Below are 26,132 nucleotides of genomic sequence, written 5' to 3'. Positions count from 1 at the left end.
CCAGAAGCCAGAAGTGAGCAAGAGCAGGGCTCCTGGTAACTGCTGAGACAAGAGTTCTTGTGGAGATGTTGTGCTAAGGTTCACCAACTAAAGTTGCCAGAAGAGAAACCAGAGCCAGGATAAGCAAGGACAAGATCCCCGATGATGAAAGGAACAATCTGAGCCTTAAATCAAATGCATGATGGTTCAGACCAAGCTAGTTGTAACTGCTTATGCCTTGCCTCTTTTGTGGTTCTGTTCAGTCTTAAAGCTACATGCCCCAAGCTGTCTAGTTACACATGTAAGGTGAAATAAATAAGACTGAGATGTTATTAGACCAGCTGGCAGATCTGTCTTCCTTCCCACTAGCTGCCTTTTGAATCATTCACTGCCTAGTTGCCAGAAGTAATTCATTTTAGCTCTGCAAGCACCGAACATATAGTATCTCAAATTTACTTACAATTACCAGCATTTGTTGAACCCTTAGGTATATTGGGCACTACACTAGGAGCTCTACAGCTACCCACTTGATCCTTCAATCATCCAGTGAGGTCTTGCTGTCACCCCTCAGTATGGGTGGGCCTAAGGCTTGGAGAAACCAAGGGCACACTGCCAGCAAGTGCCAGCTCTGTCTGACTTGAGACACCTTGAATACCACACTGCCTCCTTTCTCCTGTGCTATTAACAGATTGTTTGCTACAAAAAGGGTGAGGAACAAGTGAGAGAGGACTGCAGGTAACTGCTGGCATGATGGATTGAAGAACCTGGAGCATAATCTCCCCCAGGGAGCCCAGAAAGCTTGGGAAGAGCAGCTGAAGAGGAATGAGCAACACTTAAATTCTCTTTACTTTCAGCAAACAGGGTCATTTCCTCCTCTTCAATTGCTCTCACAGAGTCCTCAGAGTAGTCCCTGCTGCTCCTATTGACTCCTGCAACCAGCTGTGGGGAGATTACACAGGGGGGAAAGTATCACAGGTTTTTTTTTTTTTTCCTCAAAACTGAGGGGAAGGGAGAAAAGAGAGGAAAGGAATTCTCAAGGGAGAAGAAAACTTACAAGTATAGTAACAATGGAAAAGAGCCTGCAAATAAATACCTAGGTCAAAAGACAAATTCAAGGAAGCAGCCAAAAATGGGGCAGATAAAAATAAATATGTGCAACTTTTTCCAATTCTGTTGCAGAAAAAAAGTTTTCCTTAGAAAAACCATGAAGGGCAGCCTGGGTGGCTCAGTGGTTTAGCACCACCTTCAGCCCAGGGTGTGATCCTGGAGTCCCGGGATCAAATACCACATCAGGCTCCCTGAGTGGAGCCTGCTTCTCCCTCTGCCTATGTCTCTACCTCTCTCTTTCTCTCATTAATAAATAAAATCTTAAAAAAAAAAAAAAAAAACATGAAATCCTATTATTAAAAACTTAAAATCAAGGTTAAAATACAGGCAATTGTTATTATTGTCATGTGAATCCTATATCAGGAAATACTGTTTTCCTTTCAAAAGGAAGAAAAAAAGTCAATTACATGTAATAAAACAATTTGTTTTTTTCAAATGAGTAATTTAAGACATCAGGTTCACCAGTCTTAGAAACTAAAATCAAATAACTTCAAATTCTCTAAGATATTAACGATTATATGCTTATCTTCTAGAATACTACTGAGCAATATAAAAGAATAAACTACAGATAAATCCAACAGCACAGGTGAATCTCAAAGTCATTGTGCTGAGGAAGAAGCCTTTCAAAAAAGAATGCATAAGGACACCTGGGTGGCTCAGTCAGTTAAGTGTCTGTCTTCGGCTCAGGTCATGGTCCTGGGGTCCTGGGATCGAGTCCCACGTGGGCCCCCTGCCCAGTGAGGAGTCTGCTTCTCCTTCTCCCTCTCCCCGCCCTACTCATGCTCTCTTGCTTAATCCCTAATAAATAAATAAATAAAATCTTTTAAAAAAAATACGTATTATTCCATGTATATGAAGTTCTGGAACTGGAAAAAGAATATGATGGAGGGAAAAATCAGCACAATGGTTACCTGAGGAGGCAGGGAACAGGGACTGAGTGTGAAGGGACATGAAGAAACCACCTGGAGTGGGGCACCTGAGGGGATCTCTCAGTTAAGCCTCTGCCTTTGGCTCAGGTCATGATCCCAGGGACCGAGGGATCAAGCCTGGCATCAGGCTCCCTGCTCAGCCCACTTCTCCCTCTGCTTCTCCCTCTCTGCTTCTCCTTCTCTGCTTATGCTCTCTCTCTCTCTCTCAAATAAAATCTTAAAAAAAAAAAAAAAAAAAAAAAAAAACCACAAAAAAAACCTTGAATGATGGCAACATTCTGTATCTCGCTAGGAATCTTGGTGACACAGATGTACACATCTGACAAAAGTCAACCAATATACGCTTAAGACCTGTATATTTCATTGTATGTTAACTGTATAACAATGGGGAAAAAAAACACTATAAGCAAACAATGAACTCAAATTACTGATATGCATCTTTGAGTATTTAGGTGGAAGTACACAGACACCTACAAACTACTTTGAAATGCATCAAAAAGACAAGGAAAGACGGACAGAACATGTGATAAAGAAAATACAGCAAAATCTAGAACCCAAGTAAGGTGTTTATTGTAACATTCTTTCAATTTTGCCACATATTTGAATGTTTTCAGAGAATTTAGGAAAAAACATACTATACTAATCTATGTATTACAAAGAGGTAAGGAGGCAAAGGGAAAGGCAGGGTGAAAGGGAGAGAACCATAAGCAAAAAGGGAATGAGACAAAGTTATAAACAAAGACATCCACGGAGCAACAATCAACAACACTCAGGAAGTTGTGAAATAAGCATCTTGGTCCCTGGGCAGCGCATTCAACTTTCCCCACTAATGTACGGTAAATGCTACTAAGTGTGTTTTAAGGGCTTTATTCCACTGGAGCAGTTAAAACTGCAACAGAAACCGAAGAGCAGAGTTCTGAGAAAGTTTTACGAAAGGCAGTGTGTGTCATTAACAAATACAGCAGAACTTACACACTGAAGGGAGTGCTGCTCTCCAGAGCTGCCACCAGCAAAGACAAGATGTGAGGTTTCGAGTATGATTTACTTGTGTCTAACTGCCACATGTCACTAATTTCTCTGAGCCTCAATTTCCTAATCTAGGATATGGAAATCCTATTATTTCTCTCACAGGGTGATACTGAGGATTCAATGAGACCATACACATGGAAAGAACTAACCAGCACCAAGCAGAGTAATCATTCAACACATTGTTGAATAACTGTTGTTTTTCTTTCCTCTTCATTTAATAATACCAACCCCCTGTGACACATTTTTTTGAGTTACTGGCCAGGTGAAGAAGAAGAGTAAAAGTGTTTGTGTGGGGGCTGAAAGGACACATGTCCCTCTGGAACACAGGTCAAGTTGACAGGCAATGGAGATGGGACGGAAGAGACCAGAAGAAAACTAGAGAGGAAGACGAGGGCAGAATCACAAAGGCCTTCTGTGCCAAACTGAAGAATTGGGCCTTTGTCCCCTGGGCACTGGAGAGCCATTTACAGGTCGACTACAGAGGAAGGAGATGATCTAAGTTCTCTTTTGGAAATAATATTCTGATTTCTGATTGCATGATATTACTCCAGGACCACTATTCGCAGACAATGTCAAGAGAAGGGAGATAAGGAGTAGAATATTATGACTCCAAAATCGATATACCATACTTGAAAACAGTAGTATGGTTATGATCACCTAAGTAGTGTATGGAAAGGAACCTAGGAGAGTCCACTATCAAAGGGATGAGCAGAGCAAGAAGACACCCCAGAGGTAATGAAAAAAGATATAAAGAGAATCAGATGTGACAGATATGGATTGAAAAGTATCCACTAAACTTGACAACTAAGAGACTATTAATGTCCTTGTCAAGAGCAGGTTCAATCAAATGATGAAATAGAAATCAAATTTTACTAAGTTTTTTTCTTAAGTGAAGGCAGAGACTGCAGATGTGGGATATGCTTTCAAGAATAGCATAAATGGAAGAAGAGAGACAGGGCAGTAAATAAATGGAAATACAAAGTTGAAAGAGAACATGTTCAAGCCACAAGGAGTTTGACACGTAGGAAGGAAAAGTAGGAAGAGTGAGATTAAAGATGAAGTGAGGGAGAGGATAAGCAATGAGAAATAGGACTTAGATCAGCATTGGAGTGACTGGCCTTGGGCAGGAGGAGAGTGACTTCACCCAATGAGGCAGAAAGGAAGAATATAAATATGTGTGCAGAGGGTGGGGAAGGAATAATGTTTGAGACCTGGAGGAAAGGTAGTTGGCTGGGGAAGAAGAGAAAGGAAGAGTGTTCCAGGAGGGCAAAAGCCCTCCAAGGAATCCCGAAACAGAACTTCATGGAAAGTGAACTTCTTCCAAAGGGACTTGAAAATTCTATAGGCTAAAGTGCAGATGTGGCGATGCTGAAGATGTATACACAACTCATAGAGTTGGGTCTGAAAACAATAGTAGAAATGCCTGGGTTGCTCAGTGGTTGAGCGTGTCTGCCTTTGGCTCAGGGTGTGATCGATCCCAGGGTCCTGGGATCAAGTCCTATACCGGGCTCCCCAAAGGAAGCCTGCTTCTCCCTCTGCCTATGTCTTTGCCTCTCCGTGTCTCTCATGAATAAATAAATCTTTTTAAAAAAATTGTTTAATAAAAAATAAAAGCAATACCAACCTGTACTTTTTAAAAGATCACTCTGGCAGTCGTGGGGAAGTAAGACAAGAGTTTGGCAAGGAGAGAACAGTTAGGATACACTGAATAAGAATCTAGGCAAGAGATGACGGAACTGTGGTGGTGACAGAGGAGCAGGCAAAAGAAATCAAACACATTCAGAGATTTAGAAGAAGCAAAATTCACTTAGAATGCATAATCTGAATGCAGGAAAGGATGAACGACAAACGAGGGATGACGTTCACATTTCTAGTGGGGGAAGTCAGATTGATGGTGAATGGTACCAACCGCTGAGAAGGGCAGGTGTGGCAAGAAAGCTTGTGATTTTCAGTCGCTAAGCTTGAGGCATTGGGGAGGCAGGCAAGTAGACACGTTAAGTAAGCAGTTGCATGCATATATAGGTCTGGAGCCCCAGAGAGGTCTTCATGGAAACAAACCTGGGATTTGTCTATGAACAGGTGGAAATTGCAGGCACTATGAGTAGAAGACATTACACAGGGAGAGGACACTATGTGAGAAGAGGACCTGTGGCAGAGTCCTAAAGAACTGCTTCCCTCAGGCCTGAGTGGAGGGGAAGAGCCAATGATGAGAGGGACCAACAGCCAAACTCAGAGGAAGAAAGACAGGAGCCAGTGAAAAAAAACATTTCAAGGACAGTCTACTGTGTCTAAAGCCGAGCTGTCAGAAAGAATGAGAAATAAATCTGGTGAGAATAATTCTAACAAAGATTGGATAGGCTAGAGAATGAGTAGGAGGTCGGGAAGCAGACAAAACCTATTCAAACGACTTAACTGTGCAGAGGAGGAGGAGTGAGAGATGGAAAAGACAGGGAGGACGTGTGAAGGTGCAGCTGAGAAGTGTGTGAGGTATTGGATCGAGAAATCTAGGAGAGGAGAAAAGTCAAGAAAGCAGGAAAGAGTGATGGATTTGGAAGAAACTGGAGGGCCCAGGGGATAAGAAGTCTTGGATAGAAATAAGGTTAGGAAACTGGAATAATGGCAGACGGAAATGAGAGGCTGGGACACCAGGGCTCCAGATTTCCAGTGGAACAGGGGCAAGTGATGATAAGGTTCTCAGCCCCCCAAGAGTGGATGGAGCTGCAAGAGAGGGAAAAAACTGGTAGGCCAGGCACCGAAGCCTAAGCCTAAAGTAGATAAGATCCCAGAAAGCTGGGAGGTTCACAGTTTTATCATACACCCAGGTACGAGCCTCAAAGGAAAAGAGATTTTTAAAAAAGATTTTATTTATTCATGAGAAACACAGAGACAGAGAGAGACAGAGGGAGAAACAGGCTCCCTGTAGGGAGCCCGATGTGGGACTCGATTCCAGGACCCCAGGATCACGACCTCAGCCAAAGGCAGGTGCTCACCACTGAGCCCCCCAGGTGCCTTGGAAAAGAGATTTTTATAAGACGACAGAAGATTAATGGTTTGGAGTAAGTACTGAGGTGCTAAGAGAACATCAGCCCCACCTTACAAACCATTTGAAGGGGCAAGGCAGCTCCTATTCAAGAGAGCCACAGTTAGATTTTCTCAGCGAAGAAACTAGATCAATATAAAGAAAGAATGTGAAGACTACTCTGTGAAAAGGTGGGAGTATATAGATAAAAGAAAAGAAGACAATAAAAAGAAATCATTTGAACATTACCAACAGCTACATATGGAAAGCCCACAGCTGAGCCGACACCATACTCAACAGCGAGAAACTGAAAGCTTTTCCTCACAAATCAATAACAATGCAAAGATCCTGCCACTTCTATTCGACATGGTATTGGAAGTCTTAGCCAGAGCAAATGAGCAAGAAAAAGAAATAAAAGGCATCCAAACAGGAGAGGAAGAAAAATTATCTGTTTGCAGAGGACATGTAGAAAACCCTAAAGATTCCATACAAAAACAAACTGTTAGAACAAATTTAGCAAAGTTGAACACAAAATCAGCACATAAAAATCCACTGTTTTTATACACTAACAATGAACAATCCAAAAAGGAAATTAAGAAAATAATCCCATTTACAATAGCACCGAAAAAGAACAAAATATTTTGAAATAAACTTAACCCAAGATGGTGAAAGACTTGTACACTAACTACAAAATACTGCTGAAAGAAATGAGACACACCGGGATCCCTGGGTGGCACAGAGGTTTGGCGCCTGCCTTTGGCCCAGGGCGTGATCCTGGAGACCCAGGATCGAATCCCACGTCAGGCTCCCGGTGCATGGAGCCTGCTTCTCCCTCTGCCTATGTCTCTGCCTATGTCTCTGCCTCTCTCTCTCTCTCTCTCTCTCTCTCTCTGTATGACTATCATAAATAAAAAAATAAAAAAAAAAAAAAAAAGAAATGAGACACACCAATAAACCCATGCTCATGGACTGGAAGACTTAGTATCGTAAAAATGTCCATACTACCCCAAATGCGTTATAGGTTCAATCCAATCCCTCTCAAAATTTCAGGGGCATTTTTTGCAAAAATAGAAAAAAAAAATCCTAAATTCACACAGAACACAATGGACCCCAGATAGACAAAAGAATCTTGAAAAAGAACAAAGCTGGAGGCCTCACACTTCCTAATTTCAAAACCTATTATAAAGCTACTAAAGCTGGTGGTGTTGGCATGAACATGCAGATCAATAGAACAGAACAGAGAGCCCAGAAATAAAAAAAAAAAAAAAAAAACCCTACATATATGACCAGCTAATGTTAAACAAAGACGCCAAGATCATATAATGTGGAAAGGGCTCAAAATGGATTAAAGATCTAAATATAAGATCTAAAACTATAAAACTCCTAGATGAAAACACAGAGGGAAAGCTTCAGAACACTGAACTTGGCCGTGTTATTTTAGATAGGACACCAAAAACAGAAGCAACAAAAATAGAAATAGACAAACAGGATTATATCAAACTTAAAGCTTCTCAGCATCAAAGGACACCATCAACAGAGTGAAAAAGCAACCTGTGGAATGGGAGAAAATATTTGCAAATTATGTATCTCATAAAAGAAAACCTACCACTCAACAAAAGAACCAAGGAACTTGATTTTTAAAATGGGCAAAGGATTTAAACAGATCTTTCTCCAAAGATAAACAAATGACCGAACAGCATTTGAAAAGATGCTCAACGTCACTAATCAGTAGGGACATACAAATCAAAACCAGAAGATGCTGTATCATACCCATTAGGATGGCCATGGTCAAAACGACACAAAAACAAAATAACAAGCATTGGTGAGGATGTGGAGAAATGGGAAGCCTCACGCAGTTGGTGGGATTGTAATATGATGCAGCTGCTATGGAAAACAGTATAGTGCTTCCTCAGAAAATTAGAACTACCCTAGACCCAGATAATCCCACTTCTGGATATATACCCAAAAGAACTGAAAACAGGATCTAGAAGATATATCCGCACACCTAAATTCACTGTAGTAGCATTATTCACAAGAGCCAAGAGGTGGAAGCAACCCAAATGTTCATTGACAATGAATGGATAGAGAAAATGTGGTTATATACATGCATATATCAGATTAGTATTCAGCCTTTAAAAAGAAGGAAATCCTGCCATGTGCTACACCATTAATGATCTTTAAGATCATGCTAAATGAAATAAGCCAGTCACAGAAGACAAAATACTGCATGATGCCACTTATCCAAGGTACCCAACGTAGTGAAACCAACAGAAACAGAAAGTAGAATGGTGGTGGCTGGGGGCGGGGAGAGGAAATGGGGAGTTATGTTTAATGGGTATAGAGTTTCAGTTTTGTAAGATGAAAAAATCCTAGAGCTCTGCTGCACAACAACGTGAATACGCTTAACATACTGGCTGTACACTTAAAAATGGCTAAGGTGACAAATTTTATGTTATGTGTTTTCCACTATGATTTTAAAACAAAAAGGCCATACGGTACTACAGAATACAGGAGAAAAGTTTGAGAAAAGGAAGAGCAACAGGACAATAAGAGTTTGCATTGTGAATGCACCCTTGAACATTAAGGGTGGAGAGAGAGCAAAATGAGGCCTCCAGGCTTACTGCATTTCTGTTCAAGATCTCTCAGATCTAATTCAGAACGAGTGGGCTGTTTTTCAAGTCTCAAGACGACACTGGCAAGAAATTATGAGGGTATGCACGAGACATCCTGAACAGGGTACATGGTTATTTCCTCAAATCTTCGCCTAGTAGCAGAAACAGCACTGACTCTCAGGGTGTGGGAGGGTCCTCCTGCTTGCATTAGCGGGGGCCTGGACTGGGTGTTCCTGCAGAGGGAATCCTAGTTCCCATCGTGGCAGGAGGTGTAAGGACTCTAGGGTAGTTAGAAGAGGGACAAAGGGCACACGTTATATGTTTCATATTGCATTTGTCAAAACATTTCCTCCATCTTTTTTTTTTTAATATAATACAAATTTTAAGCTTCTCAGGTCTGTTCTTTACATGCCAGCTAATGGAATTCAAGCACTGAGCCTTGAGAATACTTAGGGGGAAAGGAGGGATATGTTACCTTTAATCTACAGCTACAAAAAACTAGACACCATGTTGCATCCTAAGATTATCCTGACTGAGGCAAAGGCAAATGGAGACAGTTTACAAAAATATCAATATGAATTTCCTTTCTACTGACTACCTTTACAAAAGCTGTCTTCTGCTTAACAAAGCAGTCATTTAAGGCACCTGGACTGCAGTGTCCTTAAATACTTAAGCTGTAACCCTTAATCCCCAAAAGACAACAATTTAATTGGCTCTATTATTTATATAATTTTTTATACAAAAATTTTCTTTAAATCTTATTACCATGTTAAACCAGAGGGGAGCTCGGGCACTTTCTTCTGCTCTCAGGCCTGGAGACTAATAAAACCCAGGACTGCTGAATTCCGTATTCAAACAAAAGGTGTGAATGTCTTAGTCTCATTTAAATTCACCCAGGCTAATGGGATAAATGTGGAAAGTCACAGGGGCTGGAGCTAGCAGAATCAGTCAGGGTCTAACACAACAGTGATAACAGATCATAGTTAAGAAACTGAAGGAATTTTATAAAATCCCAAGGAGACAGGGGAGTTCAAACCCTTCTACTCAAAACTTGGGAGTTGACTTCTCTCCCTTTCTTCAGCTTCCGATCTCACTACTATCATCCAGAGTTGATGGCTCTGCTAGTACAATTTTCCAGGACTGGTTACAACAAGAAGCCTTTGTCTTTGTGCTTTTAACATATATTTATCTTTTATGCCATGATGTTTTACAGAGAAGAAAGAGCTCAGTCGAGCAAGATTTGACCTCAGGCCCCTTTAGGTGGTTTTGGTGTTGGAGGTGAAGGCGGGGTGGGGAATATTATGTATTTACCAGTGTTTTCCATACAGCCAATGGCCTCCCCATGTCAGCAGGCAGATCCCAGCTGTCGTTTTCTTCCAGTGATTTCTAAGTGTTTTAAAGAACACCGTCATCTTCTCCTAAAGATTTGCTAGGTTCACAGAGGCAGAAAAAGAAAAAGGTAAGTACCTAAGCTCACCGTGTAGAGCGCCGAGTGCCTTCCATCCGCCCATCCTCTCTGCTCTCCTTCCCTCACGTCTGTTCCTCCTTACCACACCTCCGGCCTCTTCCCGTCTGCTCCCTTGTAGGCTCATCAACTTCATCTTCTCACTGCCCACCTGCCTTTCTTCTTTCTTCACTTCTTTCTACCTAAACTCACTTCTTGCCTCTCTGCTCACCTGTGTCTCACTGTATCAGAAGCAAGCGGAGAAGCGCAGAGAAGGGAATTCCAGGCTTCCTGCATTTTCTCCCTCCCTAGACACTCTACCACTGTTTTAAGAGTATTTGTCTACTATATACAAAGGCCTCAACAATAAATAAGTACCATAGAAGGCTTATTCAAAATAGAGGAAGACACTAGCCCCAAAATAGGGAAATAAGCGGAGAACACGCACAGGGAATTCAAAGGGCGAATACAACTGTGTGAAAATGTTCAACTTTCTAGGTAATCAAAGACATGCAAATCACAAAGAATTAGCACTGTTCACCTCTAAAACCAAAATTTTTTAAATGATCATATTCACTGATGACAAAATGAGATAGACACACTCATGCACTGCTGTAAGCAAAGGAAGTTCACACAACTTTATTAAAAAACCAAGTGACAATATATATCCTTATTCTGTTTGTTTTCTTCACAGCTTTTACCATTTGATGATCCTTATTTGCTCATTTATTAGCTTATCCCACTAGGACTGTAAACTCCACAAGAGTAAGGACTTTGTTCTGGTCACTGCTGTATCCCCATTCCTAAAATAAGATCTAGCTCCCACAACCCATTCAGTGCTAACTGCTGAATGTCATGGTGTTCAGGACACACCACCCCAAAATATGGCAACTTAGCATACTGAATATTTTATTTTTTTAATTTAATTTTTTTTGCATATTGAATATTTTAAGCTAAAGGAGTCTGAGACAATGAGTGACCACCAATCATTGACTCATTGTCAATGAGTGACAATGGTCAGAGTGACCAATGAAAGGTCACTCTGACCTCCCCACCTGACCCTTCTTTCCTGAAATAAGTCCTAAAACCCTCACTTATGAGGTTGCCCTCCTTAAACCCAGAAGGGATCATCATCTCTGGAGACACGGGGATGCCAAGAAGAATCCTAACAGGCCTTGCTAGGTTTCCCGTTTTCCTCATACTCAACCTAGCATATTCCTCCATGACTGTCCACTCTTCATCAAACTTAATTTTCTATCCACTGATCACTACCCTGTTCCTTGACTATAAACCTCACTTCCTCACTTGTAGGAGGTGAGAGGAGAAACCAGCCAGGTTTGCACTTGGGCGAGGATTTCAATCATTAGATTTGGACCGCGGGTTTGTGGAGAAGGGTAGTGTGTGCAGTTGAGAAGATGGTGGATTTGAGATGCTTGCAGGATACCCAAGTGGCTATCCAAATGACCAGTCTGGATTTAGCAGTTTGAAGCCAGGAGAAATTGGGTGGGAGATAGAGATCTGGGCCTTGTCCGTGTGGAGGAGGTCCAAAAACCACCGGAGGCAAGGATGGGGGGGGGGGGGGGTATGCCAATACTGTTAGAGAACAACCTGAGAGTTGATAAAAAAAAGTCTGTTTACAGGCCATCCACGAGCCAATGGAACTCCTTTTTTGTTACAGAACAGTGCTTCATTCACAAAAATGTGGAAACACTTTTTTCGCAGGCAAGCGAGTATAGCGGAATGAGCAGCGGTGCGAGGATCCTGAGGCCTAGATGCCAGGGCAGCTCTCTCACTTCCAGGCGGTGAGAACCTGGGTAAGTCATTCGGCCTCCACCTCCCTTTCCCTGTTCGTAAAATGGGAAGACGGCATCTGCTCTGATCAACTCAGCTGGCTGCAAAAATCACACCTGCTGGGATCCCTGGGTGGCGCAGCGGTTTGGCGCCTGCCTTTGGCCCAGGGCGCGATCCTGGAGACCCGGGATCGAGTCCCACGTCGGGCTCCCGGTGCATGGAGCCTGCTTCTCCCTCTGCCTGTGTCTCTGCCTCTCTCTCTCTCTCTCTCTCTCTCTCTCTGTGTGTGACTATCATAAATAAATAAAAATTTAAAAAAAAAAAATCACACCTGCTGGGGCTGTGAACCCACGTTACTCGTTAGTAAAATGAGGATACAACAACACCTGCTCTGATTAAGTGATCTGGATAAAAAGATCTCATCTGTATCTGAGTTGTCACGGCAATGTGCACTCTATTCACAGCGGTGCATACTTCCTCTAAGTACCCAGCAGTATTCTTACTCCTCAATCTCGGGTAAGATCTGAATGTGATGCGTTCAAATGAACATCTCGCGTCTGGGGCCTCCGGGTGGCTCAGGGGTCGAGCACGTGCCTTCGGCCCAGGGCGTGACCCTGGGGACCCGGGATCGAGTCCCGCGTCGGGCTCCCTGCGTGGAGCCTGCTTCGCCCTCTGCCTGGGTCTCTGCCTCTCTGCCTCTCATGAATAAATAAACAAAATATTTAAAAAAAAAAAAAAAAAACCCTCCCAATTTCTGGTGGGCAGGCGCCTCCAGCAAACACAACCAGGTAAAGCACCAGGAATGAATGAACCGACCCATCCACCAAACCGCCCGGAAAGGCCCAGAGGGGACAGGGGGCGGGGGAGTCGCCCAGGGCAGCGACGGCTCGGGGCCCAGCTCCCAGGCCAGCTGACTCCCAGGGGGACCCCCGGGACCCCGGCCCCGCCCCCACCCCGACCCCAGGGGCGGCTCCCGCCGCTCCGCTCCGCCCCGCCCCCCGCTCTGAGGCAGCCCCAGCCGCACCCCCGGCCCCGGGGGAGGCCCCCCGCCGCCCCGCCCCCATCCTCCGGCCCCGGGGGCGCCCCCGCCGCTCCGCCCCGCCCCCCGGAGGCCTCCCGCGGGCCCCGCTGCCCGCCCCCGCCCCGGCCCCGGCCCCGGCCCCGGCCCCGCGCCGCTCACCCGGCCGCTCCCGCTCGCCGCCCCGGCTTCCTGTGTGCTCCCTCACGCTTCCCCCGCGCCTTTAAGGGAAACCGCGGCGCCGCCGCCCTCGGGTTCCGCTGCGCCCGCCCGCCCGCCCGCGGACCGTGCTGCGCCGGAGCCCGCCGGGGGCCGCCCCTTCTCCGGCGCCCGCCGCCCGCCGCCCCGCCCGGCGCCCGCGGAGTTTCGGGGAGGGCGGTGTCTCGGGACCCGGCGGTGTCGGAAAACCAAGGAGCCGGGCACGTGCAGGAGGAAACGACAGAACAAAACACAACCCGCCCCCCGCCCCCCGCCCCGAGCTGTCGGACAGCGGGCGCCCGCGTTGGCCCCGCCGGGGGGGGGGGGGGGGGGGCTGATGGGAGGGGGAGCAGGTGCCGCGCCGGCAGGTGCGCCGCGGGCGGCGGAGGGCGGAGGGCGGCCTGCCCGGGACACCGAGCGGCCCGGGGCGCGTGCGGGGGGAGCCCGGGGGTGACGGCACCGGCCGTACTTGCCAGCATCGCTCTCCGGCCGCGCGGAGGAGCCGGGGCCGACGGCAGTTCGAGTCCCGCACCCCCGCGTTAGCCTTGGCACCACGCCAGCCCGTCCAGGCTGCCCTCCTACCTCCTTCCTACCTCCCTCCTTCCCCATCATTCCTCCAAACAACTTTGATGAGTGCGGGGCGCTGCCGCGTGGAACCCCGCGTGGTTCCTGCCTTCCCCGTTTGCTCCAGGTAAACGTGCGTCCTCCCTGGCTTCCCCTACATGCTTGTCTTAGGAAGCACCGCAACATCCAGCGGGTATAGTGCGGTAAGGCCCACCCTACCCTACCAGGTTCCAATCCTCACTGGGCCACCCTAGGTCATGGGAACTTGCAGCCCTCTCTCCTCTGTCTGTAAAGTAGGCGCTAAGAAGATCATCGTAAAACACATCTTCTAGCTATAAAATGTTGTGATACTAAAGGTATGGGAGACAGTTCTTGCCACTTCTCTTCTCCCAGCTATTTAGGACATGTGCTCTTGAAAATGAGTTGCCGAACTGCATCCCTGTAAGGCTAGAAAAATCTGAAGACTTCGCGCCGGATGGCCCAATGGGCAGACTAAGCTTTAGGGCTTCCGCAAAACAGTGGTTTCCAAAAATGAGAAACGTTCTCTTCGGATGAACGAACGTACCATAACTTCCCAACCAGAAAATCTAAAGAGAAATTTTCTCTCTCTCTCTCTCTTTTTATTTTATTTTATTTTATTTATTTATTCATGAGAGAGAGAGAGAGAGGCAGAGACACAGACACAGGCAGAGGGGGAAGCAGGCTCCATGCAGGGGGCCTGACGTGGACTCCATCCCGGGTCTCCAGGATCAGGCCCTGGGCTGAAGGCAGGCGCTAAACCACTGAGCCGCCCAGGCTGCCCAAAAGTTTTCTCTTAAAACTTAGGAGAGGAGAACTTGATTTTATTTGAGTTGGAGCCATGGACAGTTGGAAACATCAGGCATCACAAAGCAGGTGCCCAGAAGGCCTGTGAAGAAGGGCAGCAGGTCAATCCACCTGGGAGAAAACAACACCCCAGGAGAGAGGCAGCCCCTCCATGGGAGGGAGAACACAGAGCTGCATAGCATAGCAGGCCTCACTCAGGACCATCCCTCATTGAAAAGTGCTCAGGGGGCCGTGGGAATATCCATTAGCTTACATTCTTTCTTTATCATGAAGCCTTTAATTCACTGTGGTGAATGGGGACGTTGATGTCAGCCTGTTGTGTTCCCAGGAGAAAAATCTGGAAACAACTCCCAAGTTTCTATCTGGACTATGAAACTAGAAAAGATGAGACATCTCCACAGAATAAAAACTTCAGAATTACATGTGCAAAAGGCGGGGAGGGCATGGCAGGTCTCTGAAAGAGACCTTGTGTTCTCTCCTTAAATCGCATGCTTGTATAGATAGAAACGGGGGAACTATGACTCAGATATGTCACCTGCAAATGGGAAATATCTGCATCAAAATAGGACTAAGTCATGAATTAGTCATAAATTCATCTTCAAGGAGTTAACTGTACCCATTACATGACACGTATTTACTAACATTTTAATGTGTTGCTGTAGTATCCCATTTAGTTTTATGACTTATGCCATTAATATTTTCCCTGTAGTAAGGCTATTGTTGGCCCTTTGGTTAAGCTAACAACTGTCCCCTCGAATCATTTCCAGAGGGACACAGTGATAAACAAGTTAACTAAGGATTGTCCATGCTTTGTAGAACTTAATCTCCCACCCCCTCACTCCCACTCTATGTGGGATTATAGTGAAAGCCAAATCTTAAACATGTAGTTTATAAATGTGTAAGGACACAAATGACGCTAAAACACAGAAACTTTTCAAATGCTCTTTTCAGACATCCTTACCAGCGCTGAGTGTTGGACATGGTGATGCACCACCTGTTGTCCCAGCTGCTGGGGGTGGTCAGACCTTCAGCTGTCAGCCCCCTTGGGGACAGCACCCAATGCAGTGAGCCATCTTCACCAATGTCACACCCTTCTGGAGGTGGCCCACATCCAGTGACTGATCTAGAAGGGAGTTCAAACGCTTGGTCATTTGGGCTAAAGCAAATCACCTCTGAGAGCCCCACAGCTCCTCACAGGGTCAACCGAGGCTGTCGGACACAACCCAGTTCAGCTTCTCCCTCGGCCCAATCTTGTGTCCTCCTCTCCCGTCTTCAGAGTGTTGGCACTGAACACTAAACACTGGGGTAGAGAGACCAATGACCTCCTAAAGATATCCTTAACCCCTAGAATCTAGTAATACTTTGCAGGGGTGATTAAGTTAAGGCTCTTGAGATGGGAAGATTATCTTGGATTATCCAGGTGGGTCCAATGTAATCACAAAGGTCTTTATAAGAAAGAGACCAGAAATCAGAGAAGCAAGCAGTAGATGTGAAAATGGTAAATAATTTATAAATTATGGATAATGTTTGGGAAATCTGGGTGAAGAGTATACTGCAAGGAGGGGGTTTATATCAGTTTAAGATACAGAAAGTAATTCCTCCTCCACTGCCAGTGCTTGGATGAAAAATTGAGCATGTAGCTCTACGTAGACCAGAGTCTTAAGGGCCAATCTGCTGAAAGATCTCAGGAAAGGTTTCAATCTTGTTGAAGGGGGTGGGGAATTCAAGAAAGTGATGGTGATGAGCCCTACAAAGGTTATGCTCTATGATTGGTGAAATAAACCAGTCACAAAAGACCACATACCATGGGATTCTGTTTGCACGAAACATCCAGAATTAGCACGTACTTAGACATGGAGAGTGGAGGTTGCCCAGGGCTGGGGTCCGGGTGGTTGGAAAGAAGTGGAAAATGCCAATGGAAAGACTTCTTTTTGGGGTGATGAAGTGTGCTAGGGTTGGTTGTAGTGGTGGCTGCACGACTCTAGGAGTACAATAAGGGGACCATTGCGTGGTGTAGGATCTCTATCTCGATACAGCTGCAATGAGAATTAAAGAGAAGGTCTTACTTTTTCCCTCAGGTAAGACCGTACATGTACATAATACCTGAAATTGCTGAAGTGGAGAAGCTGAAGGGACTCCGTCTTAGAAAGGCTCTGTCCAGGGGCACCTGGGTGGCTCAGTTGGTGTCTGACTCTTGATTTCAGCTCAGGTCTTGATCTCAGGGGTTGTGGGACTGAGCCCCACATTGGGCTCGGTGCTGGATGTGGAGCTCGCTTAAGATTCTCTCTCTCTCTCCCCCTCGGCCCCTCCCCCCACTTGCACACTCTCTCCCTCTTGTAAAAAAGAAAAAAAGAAAAGACAGAAAGGCTCCATCTCTGCTATTTTTCTGCTAAGCCCCATTTACTCATGTTCTATATTTTGCCTCTGAATAAGCCAAAGAAACTATGTTCCCACTTCAAGGAGGAAACAAGAAAGTTAACCATTCTCAAGTTATGCCCTAAGCCCCAAACACCTAATAGCACCTAAGAAGAGCCAGATCTGGAACGTGTTCCAGGACATTAAATTCAGTCAAACCTTGACTGGCGCTGGCATCAATACCCCTACCTTCAGGAATTTATAACACCTATTATTCACCTGTCACCTGCCTTTGATCAGACTCTACCCTGGATGTCTAAAGGAACATGTACACTAGATGCCTTTTGCAATATAAACTCCTAACCCCAAGCGATGACAAGACTCATTGTCCTTTGCTTTCTGAGTCTCCCAGACACTCCGTCTGTTATTCTTTACCGGTCACTCACACTACTCAATAATCTCAGTTTTCACTTTCTCTGGCTTGCATTTGATTTCTGTCCTGCATGAGCCAAGGCCTACCTTGGCTGGTCCTGCGGGACCCTCTTCTGAGTGCTCGGACCCAGCCTACCTGCATCACTGCCACAACTCCCGGTCAGCCGTGAAGGGAACCAGTTTGGGCCCATGCCAACTCACAGAGGATGGAAGGGAAAAAAACAGAAAGAACCTGGATCCTCGATGACATCATTGAGCGACATGGTTGTACCGTGCCTGGAGCTTGCTCAAACTCTGGACATCCTATTACATGAAATAATAAATTCTCTTATTGTATAAGCCTGTTAGAGTCAGGGTTTTCTGTTTCTTGAAGCCAAGAGCACTAAACTGATAAACTACAAGCCACAGGTTATTGGTGGGTAGAAGACATAGTAAGGACATTGTTTCATTTTGGGTTTTCTCAAAGATTTTATTTATTTATTTGACAGAGAGAAAGAGAGCACAAGCAGGGGGAAAGACAGGCAGAGAGAGGGAGAAGGAGGCTCCCCACTGTGTGGAGAGCCAGATATGGGGCTCGATCCCAGGACACTGGGATCATAACCTGAGCTGAAGGCAGATGCTTAACCAACTGAGCCACTCAGGTGCCCCAGGACAGTGTTTCTAAAAAGATGCTAGGTTTTTATGAAGAATACAAGTGAAAGTAAATGGCAGAGACTACTGATATCAACGGTATGCCTAACCTTTTATTCCTAAAATCACTCTTCAGCCATTCCCCTGGACCTGTGCCATGCTTGCTGTCCATAGACTCACTAAAAGAGTTAAAGGTGATAATGCTCATCACCACAAAAGCCTTATATGTAGCATCTCAGATGAAACCTGCCTGTGGGACTAAGTGGTCCCCAGTCAGAACTTCTCTCATAGAAAATTTTGTATGAATTCTTTCAACATTCATTTTTGGTCTGTTTACTTATTCTATGCATACAAATTCCTCTTTAGACTACTTCATTTCCCCTAAGAAAAAGTGTAAAATGATGTTCTTGTGGTATTTATGCTTAAAATCTCTTCCTTTTTGTGACCTTTACTATCCATTGCAATTACTACAGCCAGATTGGAGACATGTAAATGAGGCCTTTTAAGGAACCAGCAGGTTCCTAGGAGAGAGGATATCTTCCACAATGTAATACAAGATTTCATAAGACCTTCTCTGTAATGCCCATTCTCGCCTGTGATCTGTATGGGCCCTGCCTTTTTCTGAATGGGACTTCTCTTATTAATGTATCTCTTTGTCATCCTTTCCCACCTACTCCTCCTGGTGACATCTGGCCCTAGCTGGCACTTTCTGGCTGTGTGTTTAATACAGGAGTGAAAAAGCAACAAAGGTGGGGTCCCCACTGATTGTATCAAACGAGGTCTCTAATTTTATTTTGCAAAACCCAGTCTCCCAGGATAACTCCATTCTAAGTATTCTGGAGCAAAAAGGGCGTAATTGTATCCATAATGAGTTTTGAGTCAATTTTTTTGACTTTTTTCTTTTGAGAGCAGTTTTAAGTTTAAACTGGGAGGAAGTTAGATTCTCCATCTCTGTCCCTGCCCCTACACTTGCCCAGCCTCCTACAATATCAACATCTCTCACCAGAGTGGTAGTTATAATTTGTTACAATTGATGAACCTATTTTGACACATCATAATCACCTAAAGTCACAGTTTACCCTACAGTTCACTCCTGGTGCTGTACATCTTGTGAGTTTAAAGAAAGTATGATGACATATTTCCATCATTATAATATTGTACAGAGTAATTCCACTGCCCTAAAAAATCCTTTGTGTTGTGCCCCTTTATCTCGCCCCACTCCCACCCTGGCAACCACTGACTGTTTTGTATTCATAGTTTTACTTTTTCCAGAATGGCATATAATTGGAGTCATACATTATGTAGCCTTTTCAAATAGGCTTCTTTCACCTTGCAATATGCATTGAAAGTTCCTCCATGTCTTTTCATGGCTTGAGAGCTCATTCCTTTTTAGCACCAAATAATACTCCATTGTCTGCATGGACCACAGTTTCTTTATCTATTCACCTCCTAAAGGACATCTTGTTTGCTTCCAAGTTGGGGCAGCTATGAATGAATCTGCTATAAACATTTGTGTGCAGGTTTTTGTGTGGATATAAGTCTTCAACTTCTTTGAGTAAATATCAAGAAGTGTGATTGCTGGCTTGTATGGTAAGAATAAGTTTAGAAACTACCAAGCGGTCTTCCAAAGTGGACATACTATTTTGCATTCCTGTCGGCAATGTGCGTGCTGCTGTTGCTCCACACTTGGTGTATCCAGTGCTCCAGAGCTGGGCCATTGCAATAGGTGTGTAGTGGTATCTCACTGTTGTTTTAATTTGCATTTCCCTGCTGACACGTGATGTGGAGCATCTCTCATGGACTTGTTTGCCATCTATATATTTTTTTGATGAGGTGTCTGTAAAGGTTCTGGCCGATTTTTAAAATCAAGTTGTTTTCTTAATGTTGAGTTTTAACAGTGCATTGTGTATTTTGAATAGCTGTCCATTACCAGATGTGTCTTTTGCAGATGTCTTCTCCCGGTTTGTGGTTTGTGTTCTAATTCTCTGGACACTGCCTCTTGCACAAAATACTTTTTTCATTTTAATAAAGACCAGCCTATTAACTTCTCCCTTCAGGGATCATGTTTAGTGTTCCATCTGAAAAGGCATCACCAAACCCATGGTCATCTAGGTGTTCTCCTGTGTTACCTTCTAGAAGTTCTATAGTTTTGTATCTTACATTTAGGCCTATGATGCATTTTAAGGTAATCTCTGTGAAAAGTATAAGGTCTGTGTCTAGAGTCTTTTTTTATTTTTTATTTTTTGCATGTGCGTGCCCAGTTGTTGAAGAGACAACTGTTCTTCACTATACTTCCTTTGTTCCTTTTCCAATCAGTTCATTTTATTCATGTGGCTCTATTTCTGGACTAATTTGTTCCATTGATCTATTTTCCCCAATACCACAATGTCTTGATTACTGTAGCTTTTTTTTTTTAATTTTTATTTGTTTATGATAGTCACAGAGAGAGAGAGGAGAGAGAGAGAGAGAGAGACACAGGCAGAGGGAGAGGCAGGCTCCATGCACCGGGAGCCCGACGTGGGATTTGATCCCGGGTCTCCAGGATCGCGACCTGGGCCAAAGGCAGGCACCAAACCGCTGCGCCACCCAGGGATCCCGATTACTGTAGCTTTATAGTAAGTCTTGAAGTTGGGTAGCATCTGTCCTCCAACTTTGTTCTTCTCCTTTAATATCATATTGGCTATTTTGGGGTCATTTGCCTCTCTATTTAAACTTTAGAATCATTTTGCCAATATCCACAAATCAACTTGTTGAGACTCTGATTGGGATTATAATGAACCTATGGATAAAATTCGGAGGAACCAATATCTTGAGAATATTCAATCTTTCTATCCATGAACATGGAACATCTCTCCTTTTATTTCATTCACCAGAGAGGCAAAATATAAAAGAGAGTTAACAGGTATGCAAGAGACCATGAGAAGATCCCATAACCATCTAGTGGTATCTCTAGAAGGAGAGAATAGAGAATAGGAAAAAGCAGTATTCAAATTACTGGCAGATATAGCAGACAGACCGAAACTGCAGAACACTAAAGGCAAAATCCTAAAAGCACCCAAAGGAAGAGGAAAGCAAAGGAAATTAAATGAAAATCTATAAACATGGGTGGAGGTTGCAGTCTTTGTTCTGCCACTAGCGTCTGACCTGCAGCAGTGACTATAACCTGCCCCTCTGCTACCAATTCCACACTTTCTTACCTTAGGACAAGCTGATTAAAATTTGAGGAGAGAGATCAAATCTTCATTCCGGGGGCATTGAGTTCAAAGTCCTGCCTGGATAGAGAGTCAATAGTCCCTCATTATATTTGTCCTTAGGCATGGCAATATAAAGGAGTGCTTGGGGATGCTTGGGGATCCCCCGGGACTCATGCATATAACTCCCCGCTCTCATTGTATAGTGACAAACTTTGTCCTTGAAAACTGGGCAAAAGTCCCTCACCAGGAGAGACAGATCTCTTGCTTAAGGTCCCTGGTGACTCTTTCCCATCTCTACTTTATGCAGGCTTGGCTACAAGCTGAGTCAGTGGGACTCAGCCAGCTCAACAAAGAATGCTGGATCCAGCATCAGGTGTAGACTCTCCCAGCTGAGCTCCAGATCCTAGTTATTTCCCTAGTAAGATGTTCCCTTTGTCACATAGTAGACCAGATGTTCCTGTCCCTCTCCCAATTTCCCTAGAAATATGGAAAGTAGAGGGATAGTATTTCAGTATTGGAGGACTTCCCATGGTATGTCCAGCTGTGCCTCATCTAAGCACATCTCAAAATGGAATAATGAGAGTTTGTGGAATCATATCATGAATACTCTTTTCCTTCTCTTCCCTTCTTCTTTTGCTGCTGCTGTAAGTTTTTCTCCAAAAACCTTCCTCTACACATTCAATGGTATTTGTATGAGGCAGTGTGTGTTTGCCCGTGTGTGTACATGCATGTACGTGCTCATCCATGCCCCCTTGCGCGTTGCTAGTTATCTTAGGCTGGGTTCTACAAAAGCAGAGGCTGAGGCTGAGAGCTAATGTGCTGTTACCCTTTAAAATATGCACTCCTAGGGAGGAGGAAGATGAGGAGGAACAAGGGGTGAGGCAGCAAACGCTGGCCACTTTTAAATGTGACCAGTTGCTTCACCCAATAGGACTGTCCTCCAAAAATCCACATCAACTAAGTCTCAGAGTCAGCCTGTGAAGGAGAAGTAGGGGAAGGATCTATCCGTCAGCTCTGGCCTTGCACGGTCAGGCTGTTAACTTCCCACAGGGTGTGAAAAAGTGCAGGTATGGGTGGTGAGCAGGCTCTCACAGCAGTATCAACAAGGAAGGCAGGGATATTTCCATCGCTCAAGCACGTGCACTCAAGATGGGTGCAGTCTGGCTGTGCCTCTCCAAAGTCGGTCAGAGCACACACAAAGCTGGTTGCCACAGTGGCAGCTGGAACAGTAGACAGATGGGATCAAAAGACATGAACTGGTGGATAAGATGTGTCAGATACACTGGCTTACAGCATAACCCTGATTTTTGCCTGTTTATCCAGTGACCTCATGAGATATGATACCCAGTCTGTAGTCTAAGCTTCAAGTCTCATAAAAATATTACCCTCTTGGTACCAGCATTTCTATTTTGGATATTAAGTTTTTTATACCATGAGGACATGAAGTAAACATTTTAGAAGGAGGTCACTGGGTATTTGTGAGTTGTGCTACTCCCAATTCTACTACTTGATTCCCTGACTCATGTATTCTGGCTAAAGGAAGAAGAGCATTGTATATGGTGCTGCTTCAAAGAATATTCTCAATCTTGCAGGCAGCACTTCTTATTGAAAGTGCTTATTTAACCAGCTGGAGGCACGAGTGCATTTTAATAGAGCATTCCACTATTCTATAAGACCAGCTGCTTCTGGGTATTGGGTGCATGATAAGACCAGTGATTCTCATGGGCTATAACCCATTATCTAACTTGGATTCCTTGGTTAGAAGCAATGTTGTGCAAGATACCATGACCATTTTTAAGGCCTCTGATATGTCCCCAGACAGTGGTTCTGGCAAGGCATGACAGGCAGGGGAAAAGAAAAGCAAATCTGTGAATCCTTCACGGGGGTCTTGCTGTGAGCTCCATTCAACATCCTGATCTGCCCCAGGCACCAGGAGCACTAGATCTACTAGGTCTTAAGAGCTGAAGGACACAGTTGCTGCTGTTGATCAGCAGCAAAGGAGGCTTCTCACGCTCTGAATACATTCAAACTTTTCATTCACCTGTAAAGTGATCCCCTGCCAGCACACACAAATCTCTTATTTATTGTCTCAAAAATATGTGCCTTCTTGTGGTGGAGGGTACAGTGCCCAGTGCCCTTCCTTCACTGTAATGGGATTAATGGAGCGCACCAGCCAATTTGAGGTCTTTGGGGTAGAGTAGTAGGCAATGTCTCTTGCCCTCAGTGGTGGCATAGCATAGTTCTAGGTGGCCATAGGTCACAAAATTTTAAAAGATTTTATTTATTTATTCATGAGAGACAGAGAGAGGCAGAGACACAGGCAGAGGGAGAAGCAGGCTCCCTACAGGGAGCCTGATTCAGGACTCAATCCCAGGACCCCGGGATCACGACCTGAGCCAAAGGCAGACGCTCAACCACTGAGCCACCCAGGTGCCCCAGATCACAATATTTTTAAAATCCCTTTTTAATTAATGTATGATATTGCAACATTTGGATATATCACTGTTTAACATCCCTTCATTGTTAAAAGATAGGGCTTTAAGGTTTTAACTAAAAAACAAATGAAGATCTTCTGAGTCATTTATGATTGCATTCCTAGGGTTAATTTTTACAGCTGGAATCAGAGGAAATATATTGGAGGATCCAGATGCATATTCCCAAAACTTATAACCAGGGTGCCTGGATGGCTTAGTCAGTTAAGTGTCTGACTCGATTTCAGTTCAGGTCATGATCTCAGGGTGTGAGATTGAACCCTGCATCAGGCTCCACACTCAGTGGTGAGTCTGCTTGAGATTCTCTCTTTCCCTCACCCCCCGTCCTTCCCCTCACTGAGCTTGCTCGCTTGCTCTCTCTCTAAAACAAATAAGTAGACAAAATCTTTAAAATAAAATAAAAACTTATAACCAATTTATATTCCCATTATCTGTTTGGGATAGCACCTTCACCACCAACCAACACCATTAATGTTTTTCCCCAATTTCTACTTATTTAATTGTCAGGAAAATGGCATTTCATTTTTTTCAATGTACATTTCTTTGTTTATGAGTAAAAATACTTTTTAATCCATCAAAGCATTTTAATTTTCTCTTCTAAAAAATATTTGCTCTGTCTTTAACTTATATTTTTATATTTTCCCAACATGCCTTCTATGCTTATTTTAAAATTTTCTAAGTGCATCTAAATTATCAAAATACCACATTTTAGAAAGATTATAGTAACTGGATTCTACTGAAATTTTAATGCTTTTCTCATCAATTTGATACATGCTCTTTACAGATTTAGGATGATAATCCTGTGATTTGTTTGCTGCAAACATCTTCTTGGATTATTTGCCTTTTACTTGGTTTATGGTATGTCTTACGTGAAAAACAAAACAAAAAACCTTGAATTTTATGTGGAATGAATCTTAGCCATAAAGAGCTCTCTAATGATTAGAAATTTACATACACATTTATATTCCATGGTTTCATTTTCTTATAAAATGAAAGAAATTCACCCATAACTATGTTTCTGTACCAAAATGTACCAAAATCTTTCCAACTTTAAGCCTCTACTGCAGCCCCTCATCACCCTGCTCTGACTCATTCTCCTCCCCCCAGCCTAATGGTTATTCCACCCAAAGGACCTCCCCTGCATCCTCTGTCTAAATCAGGTTTCTCCTGCTACACTCTTCCATAGCTCCTATGTCCTTTATGGAATTCATAATAATCTGCGATTATATATTCAGTTGTGTGGCTATTTAATGCCTGTTCCCTCTTCCCACCGAACTGTTCTAAATTCTGTAAGGGCAGTGACAACGTTCTTTTTTTCCTGCAGAGTACCCACATCCGTATACAGATACAGATATAGATACAGATACAGATATAGATATATATAGTAGCTGGCATAAAATAAATATTAAGGATTGAATGAACCATGAACTTCCTCCACTTTCTGACCTCCCACATACTAAATTACATGCATATTTACTCAATACCACATATCACCTTCCTCCACCGTAAGCTCTGGGAGAGAATGTTCCCTCCTCCTACCCAAGGCTCATGCACCCACCTGTGCTTTGCACAGCACCCCTTCTTCCTGAGAAAACTGTCTCATCAGTAATCTCCCCACAGTATTTTTTCCCTCCATCTCCACTGTCCTTCCCTCTTAGTATATAAACCTACTCAAAACCCATCTACTTCAACATAAAAATATACCAAAACCTACCACTTCTGATCTTGCAATTCCCTGCTACATATAATTTACCTATGACAAAATGCACCTTTTTAAGTGTACAGATTGGTGACTTTTGATGGATGTACATATTCCTATAATGGCCACAGTGGAGATACAGAACATTTCCATCACTGGCCTGGTGTCTTCTCTCTCTTCCTAGCCAACTTTCTCATGACCCCGGTGTGCCCCCGCAGCAAGTGGCCACGACTCTACTTTCTTCCACTCTAAATTACATCTCTCTCTTTTAGAGTTTCATATAAATGGATTTACCCAGTAGTTGCCTTTTGTCCCTGGTTTCTTTCTCTCAACATACTGTCTGTAAGAGTCATCCACATTGTTGGGTGTATGAGCAGTTTGTTCTTCTTTCTGCAAGTAGTAGACTACACTCAGAGTCTATTGCAATTTGTTTATCCCCTCACCCACTGACAGATGTTTAGGTCATTTTAAAGTTTGGGCTATTATAAATAAAGCTGCATTTAATATTTGTATTCAAGTCTCTGTGCTATTGTTTATGTTTTCATTTCTTAAGGGTGAATGCATAGAAATGTAATGGCTGAGTTATATGATAAGTATATATTTGGCTTTTTAAGAAACTATCAAACTGGGGGTCCTGGGTGGTTCAGTGGATGGGTGTCTGCCTTTGGCTCAGGTCGTGATCCTGGAGTCCCGGAATTGAGTCCTGCATCAGGCTTTCTGCAGAGAGCCTGCTTCTCCCTCTGCCTATGTCTCTGCCTCTCTTCTCATAAATAGATAAAGAAAATCTTTTTTTGTAAGATTTTATTTATTTAATC

At 44.0% G+C, this 26,132-nt stretch overlaps 1 protein-coding gene across 7 annotated transcripts in view; it reads right to left on the bottom strand.

Annotated features, from left to right (window-relative positions):
- AGK (acylglycerol kinase) overlaps positions 1–13,207 on the bottom strand; it is an 81,002-nt gene extending 67,795 nt beyond the window's left edge. For 4 of the 7 annotated variants that reach the window (XR_013353357.1, XR_013353356.1, XR_013353358.1 and 1 more), the window contains exons 1-2: positions 13,091–13,207; positions 9,987–10,104 (exon numbers count right to left, since the gene is read on the bottom strand). Coding sequence is in view for 4 of the 7 variants with exons in the window: in XM_077850178.1 (XP_077706304.1) it covers positions 9,987–10,087 (101 nt within the window). In the remaining 3 variants the exon portion in view is untranslated. Of the gene's footprint in view, positions 1–9,986; positions 10,105–10,225; positions 12,027–12,241; positions 12,387–12,413; positions 12,607–13,090 lie in introns of those variants that run through there. The other 3 variants (XM_077850179.1, XM_077850180.1, XM_077850181.1) reach the window with 3 other exon arrangements.
- Positions 13,208–26,132: the final 12,925 nt, after the last annotated feature.

Source organism: Canis aureus, chromosome 15 (genome assembly GCF_053574225.1).
Source record: "Canis aureus isolate CA01 chromosome 15, VMU_Caureus_v.1.0, whole genome shotgun sequence".
Lineage (NCBI taxonomy): Eukaryota > Metazoa > Chordata > Mammalia > Carnivora > Canidae > Canis > Canis aureus.
Note: the sequence above shows the minus strand (reverse complement) of the source record. Positions and strands in the feature narration are given on the sequence as shown.